At 36.9% G+C, this 6,339-nt stretch overlaps 1 protein-coding gene across 3 annotated transcripts in view; it reads left to right on the forward strand.

Moving 5' to 3' along the window:
• The window catches only part of LOC133877478 (serine/threonine-protein kinase TOUSLED), a 30,181-nt gene extending 24,248 nt beyond the window's left edge, over nt 1-5,933 (forward strand). The window contains exons 10-18 of one of the 3 annotated variants that reach the window (XR_009901743.1): nt 555-621; nt 2,636-2,733; nt 2,864-3,043; nt 3,236-3,449; nt 3,574-3,838; nt 4,287-4,341; nt 4,498-4,659; nt 5,291-5,564; nt 5,698-5,933. Coding sequence is in view for 2 of the 3 variants with exons in the window: in XM_062315795.1 (XP_062171779.1) it covers nt 555-621; nt 2,636-2,733; nt 2,864-3,043; nt 3,236-3,449; nt 3,574-3,838; nt 4,287-4,341; nt 4,498-4,659; nt 5,291-5,386 (1,137 nt within the window). In the remaining variant the exon portion in view is untranslated. Of the gene's footprint in view, nt 1-554; nt 622-2,635; nt 2,734-2,863; nt 3,044-3,235; nt 3,450-3,573; nt 3,839-4,286; nt 4,342-4,497; nt 4,660-5,290; nt 5,638-5,697 lie in introns of those variants that run through there. The other 2 variants (XM_062315795.1, XM_062315796.1) reach the window with 2 other exon arrangements.
• Nucleotides 5,934-6,339: the final 406 nt, after the last annotated feature.

Below are 6,339 nucleotides of genomic sequence, written 5' to 3' on the forward strand. Positions count from 1 at the left end.
TGTAGATTTGCTAAATCAGAGAAGTCATTTTGTCCAGGAAATTCAGATACATACAAATTTCCAGATGCAATGATGTTGTATTTTACTCTTTTCAAAGTTTTGAGCATATTCCCAAGAAAATGCTATTGGTATTGCAATAGATTTGCTTTAGCCCTAGTTATAGTCATAATTCCAGTTCTGGACTATTCATGACATAGTAGCGTGTGGATATTTCCCATAATTAATTAAATAAAGCATTAATCAGAGTATCAATATGTTTTTGTATATAATTCAGGAAGGATGATAATTCGTGCTTACATAAGAAAAAGAAAATGAAGATAAGTCCTACTTCTGTGCCATTCTATAATGTCATCAACTATTTTTAACTGCAAAAATATTGTTAGGCTACAATTGTGTTGATTTTTAAACATAAATAGAATTTGTCTTCAAATACATTTAAATGGAATTCTTAAATGTGTAGAAAGCTCCATTCTTGTAGGGATGCTACCCAAATCAAGTCCAAGCTTAATAATTTGTAGACAATATGAATGCTAACATTTTTTGCCATTTACCAGAAGCAATTACTTGAAGCCAAGGAGACCGTTGAGCGGCAGCGGAAAACATTGAAGAAAAGACAGTCTGGTAAAATTTTGTCTTTTTGAGTTTTACTATTCCTACTGCCCTGTTGTTCTGGTATTACTTGTGGCAGGTTTGGATCTATGATCCAAGAATATTTCAACAGTGTCTATTGGGTCTGTTTTATTGTGTGGACATGTTTACTTAGCTACGTTGGCAAATTTTTCTCCTGCACCTCCTCTTCCACATATTTTTTCTTGGCACCAAGCTGCCATGTGCATGCAAATGTGCCATCTACACAAATAATTGAATTTTGTGCTTTGAGTTCTGATATTCTTGTTACTTTTAAATCCCCTACAAACCCCCCCCCCTCTCTCGATGGTCTTTTGAGCCCTTTATCAAGTAGTGATCCTGTTGTATTGCCTTGGGCATTGACACGCGGGATTATATTTTCAGACATAGATGGTTGATGTCTTGAGTGGTTGTCACTATTTGAATTGGTCTACTTGTCTGCTGTCGAGGTCCTACATTTAGCTGTGTATGTCAAATACTTCCTTTTCTCGCTTTTGCCAGAAAAAGGAAGTTTTGGCTCATACTTGAAGTTAAATTTCATTGTGATATGAAAGTACACTTTCCAACCTTCCTACTTATCTCTTGCCGTTGTTTCCTATTCCAGTGAGGGTGGCTAATCGTCTTGATAATATTCAAAAGGCTTTTCTTTGGCGTGGTATTGGGGATGAGGCCAAATTTTATTTAGTGAAATGGAATAGGATTTGTACTCCATTGCATTTAGGTGGGTTGGGAGTTCACAGTTTCATGCAGTTTAATCGAGCACTTCTTGGCAAATGGTTGTGGAGATATGGTAGGGAGAGAGGCTTTATGGCTATGGGTGATTGACACAAAGTTTGAGAGCTTTAAGGGTGGTTGGTGTTCGAAAGAGGTGTCGGGTTCCTTTGAAGTGATTGTGTGGAAGCATATTAGGAGAGGGTGGGAGAAGTTTCGTAATTTTGTTCGTTTTGAGGTGGGGGATGAGTCACATATTAGTTTCTGGCATGATTGGTGGTGTGGGGATAGATCTTTGAAGCAGAGCTTTCCAGTTCTGTTTAGTATTGTGAGGAACAAAGATGTGACGGTGGTGGATAACTTGGTTGTTCATAATGGAGTTATTCAATGGAATGTTCTTTTTACGAGGCAAATCCAGGATTGAGAGATGGAGATGGTTCTTTCTTTCTCCGAGTGGCTTTACTCCTCTTTGGTTCAAAATGGAGAGGGCGACAGGTTAGTTTGGAACCCCTCTAAAAGGGGTTTATTTGAGGTGAAATCCTATTACGAAGTGCTTATTAGGAAAAATGGCCCATTATTTCCATCGAAAAATATTTGGCATGTTAAGGCTCCGACAATGGTGGCTTTCTTTGTATGGTCAACAGCTTTGGGTAAAATTTTGACGCATGATAACTTGCGTAAGAGGAATGTCATTGTGATTGAGTGGTGTTGTATGTGTAGGAAGAATGGGGAGTCTATGGATCATCTTTTGCTTCACTGTGAAGTCGCCCATGATCTTTGGAGTTACATTTTTAGTTTATTTGGGATAGAGTGGGTTATGCCACGAACGGTGTTGGAGTTGTTGACTAGTTGGGACGCGTCGGTTGGGGATGGTCGTGCTAAAGAAGCTTGGCGGTTAGCTCCATTGTGTTTATTGTGGTGTATTTGGTGGGAGCAGAATGCGCGGCTCTTTGAAGATGTAGAGACATCAATGGTAGAACTACGGAAGCGCTTGCTTAATATGTTATATCTTTGGATAGCATCCTGTCATTGTTTGAATGGTTTTTCTAATGTAGAATTTTTAAATTTATTCTCTTCTCGTCCCTTTTAGGGGCTCTCTTGTATATTTCCGTTTATAAGGGTTGCGCCCCTCTGCGCTTTCATTGAATTGAGTTACAATTACTTATAAAAAAAAGAAATTTCATTGTGATATAATCTTACAAACACCCACACCCATGTACGGAATAGTCATTGTTTTCCTATGGTTTTGTCGATTAGCAAATTTTTTGGTACTAATGACAATTGATGCTTCTTCAAGATAAGGGCGACACAGTTGATGCTGAAACAGGAGTGCAAGAAGAAGATTTTCTCATCCAAGATGAGATCTATAAATCCCGTCTAGCCAGCATCAAACGTGTAAGATCAAATGTTCTGTGATATTACTGCTTTGGTTATTTCCTTTAATATTCTGTAATGACTAATGATTGGAAAGATTCTGTTTAATATATATGTACATCCACTTTCATTGGGATTGGATTTTCTATAGGAGGAGGAAGTTATAATGCGTGAGAGGGATCGGTATGAACTGGAGAAGGGAAGGCTCATTCGTGAAATGAAACGCATAAGAGATGAGGATGGTTCTCGTTTTAATAATTTTCAGATTCTTAACCATAGATATGCCCTTCTAAACCTTCTCGGGAAAGGAGGATTCAGCGAGGTTTACAAGGTCAGAACTTTGGTGAAGTATTAAGATATTTGAATATTTTCCATCATGATTTAAATGAAGTGTTACAGTTACTGAAACATAAGTCTAGATAATTTTATTTTGGATGAATAAAAGTCTAGATTATTCCTTTGCCTATAATGGCAATCGTGAAGATATACCCTTTTGCAGTGATTTGAAGTAAGAAATTTCCAGCAGGCTTATGACTTGGTAGAGCATAGATACGTTGCATGTAAGCTTCATGGTTTGAATGCTCAGTGGAGTGAAGAGAAGAAGCAAAGTTACATACGACATGCAATTCGGGAGTACAATATTCACAAGACCTTGGTGCATCATCACATTGTTCAGCTTTGGGACACTTTTGAGATTGATCAGAATACATTCGGCACTGTCTTGGAGTACTGTAGTGGTATTTATACTTCCTTACCATTTTATCTATATGATGGTTCTAGCTTTGGGTATGAATGAATTTATATATTCTGCCTTACGCTTATTTCCCCTTTTTTTTTATTAATTTTTTTTTTTCCCCTCAGGGAAAGATCTTGATGCTGTTCTTAAAGCAACTCCTGTATTGCCTGAGAGGGAAGCAAGGATAATTATCGTACAGATATTTCAAGGCCTTGTATACTTGAACAAAAGAACACTGAAAATTATCCATTATGATTTGAAGCCTGGAAATGTTCTAATTGATGAGTTTGGCGTTGCAAAAGTGACTGATTTTGGCCTTAGCAAGATAGTGGAAGATGACGTTGGATCCCAGGGCATGGAACTTACATCCCAGGGAGCTGGAACATATTGGTGAGTGATGTAGATCAGCATCTATGCTTTTGCTTCCGATATATGAAATGAGTTGCTCTTTTGCTTGAAGCAACGCACATGATAACTGACAAACCTTTCTTCTTCTGAATCAATTTGTTCACTTCAAATATATTAAAACTTGGGTAAGCTAGGTTTAAGAACTGCGTCTTCGACTTTCCAACTGTATCTCAGCAATTTGATATGTTATGCATGTATAAAAACTACCTTTTGTAATATGAACGTCTTTTTAAAATATGCGGACGACAATTGTTAGTAACAATGCTGATTTAATTTGGGGAAGGGTTAGAAGAGAGATTGCTTTATGTGATTTTAAGCTTTGTTCTGTGTTATGAAGTGGTTTACCTCTTTCCACTGCTCCATGAAAGTTTCCTTGCCTGTTTTGACAAGGAACATAATGCTTATCAATTATTCATTTTGTTACATCCAGGTATTTGCCACCTGAATGCTTCGAGCTCAGCAAGACACCTCTCATATCATCAAAGGTGAGGGATTTTTCTGAATCCTTACTCTAACGTGTGTTAAGGAGATCAAATGCCTTCCCCCCTCTCATATCATCTAGGCTCTTTGGAACTGTTCTCCACATTTTTTCCTTTTCATTTGGGTTGACCTTTTCTGACATGCTATCTCTTGGAAAGCAGGTTGATGTTTGGTCGGCTGGTATTCTGTTTTACCAAATGCTTTTTGGCAGACGGCCTTTTGGGCATGACCAGACCCAAGAGCGAATACTGCGTGAAGACACAATTATCAAAGCGCGCAAGGTTGACTTTCCTTCTAGACCTGCTGTCTCAAATGAGGCAAAGGTGAGTTATGCCCATTGATGTAGTCTGTCAAGTAATAATCTTAGTGCTGGGGGAAGAAAAGAAACAAGCTATTTGCTTAAGCATTTAAGGACAGAACTCATTTAGTGTTGGATCTTGCTTTGCTCCTTTTTTCATAAAATAGTGATGCTATTTAGTAGATTGTTATACGACTGCCATACAACTGAGATGACGTAGCGGTAAAAATTAGCTCTTTTTTTTTTTCCACAAATGTTGATCCAATGACTGATTCTCACCGCCACATCATCATATGACAGTCATATAATAGTCTATTAAATAGCATTACTCTTCATTCAAATAGCGGGATACTACATTCTCGTATTTCAGGGAACATCCCATCACAGATTATTGACTAGTTGAATTTTGTCCATATTTCATTCTTCCCAACTGCACAAGGAGTTTTCGGCTATGCAATTTGGGTTGAAATTCTATTTCTAGCTTCTCTTTTTATGGTTCAGCTCCAAAATTTGGCTGTAAACACTAGAAACTTTTTGTTTCTGTCCTGCAAGATGATTTGAGGCTCAGTCTCTTGACTTTATAATAACAGATGAGAGAATCCACGAAGAATTTTGAGGAGCTTAGGTGACGGATTTTTGCATATCTTTGTTTGCAGGAACTAATTCGGCGATGTCTAACATATAACCAAGCAGAGAGGCCAGATGTTTTAACTATTGCTCAAGACCCATATCTTACATACGCAAAGAAGTAATAATGTACAGACACAGGTAAAGGAGCACACAGGGCAGGCAGTAAGTCCAGAGTCTCCGTTGTTCAACATTGAATGGAGAAATTTAAGGCAATACCTGTATGGAATTTTTTGTATAGTTTGTAAAGGTTGTCGTTACTGTTTACCGGCGTTGTGGCAGGGGGTGTCTCCCGTGATCCTGGTGAGCTTTCCGGGGTTTTGATTACTTTTGTAATTTTCCTGCTCTTACTTAAATGTAATTTTCTTTTTTCTTTCTTCTTCGTTTTTTTTTTTTTTTTGCTTAGCTTATCTTTGATTCTTTTGTATCTTGCTAGGTTGATTGACCTGCTTTCAGAAAAATGAAAAAAAAAAGAAAAAAAAAAAAAGAAAAAAGAAGAAGAAGAAGAAGAAGAAGAAGAAAAGGAAAGGTAGGTTTATTTAAACGAATTAAATTGGGATTTTTGTTTTTCATGGTAAGTAATGGGGGCATATTAAAAGTAAGCTCAACTCTTATGAGGATGTTGGGAACAAAATTTATTTTGCTCATCGAGTATTTTAGCCAGAAAGAAAATGCCATTGCTAGCTACATTGTAACAGTGTTAAGTGCATTCCTTGTGAACTCCTCAAAGTTTACTCAAATTTTGGCTAAAAAACATACTCTTGTTATTTTAGCTATGCACTTTTTAAAAGTATCAAACATCAAACTCTAAATATTCTCTAATTTAAATAAATACTATTTTTGGTTTTAAAGCAATCACTTTCAACTGTCATGAAATCAAAATTGAATATCAAACATCAACATTTCAAACATCTCAAAAATTTACTTCGCTTGAAGGTCGTGTATGAGAATTAATGACAATGTTCCAACCTATGAAGACATTAAACTGAAACAATCCCTCCTTAATAATCTGAGAACAACTAACCGAAGAGATAGATTTTAATAAATTCTAAGAACAAAAAATAACAACAATCACGCA

The sequence above is a fragment of the Alnus glutinosa genome, chromosome 9 (genome assembly GCF_958979055.1).
Source record: "Alnus glutinosa chromosome 9, dhAlnGlut1.1, whole genome shotgun sequence".
NCBI classification, from domain to species: domain Eukaryota; kingdom Viridiplantae; phylum Streptophyta; class Magnoliopsida; order Fagales; family Betulaceae; genus Alnus; species Alnus glutinosa.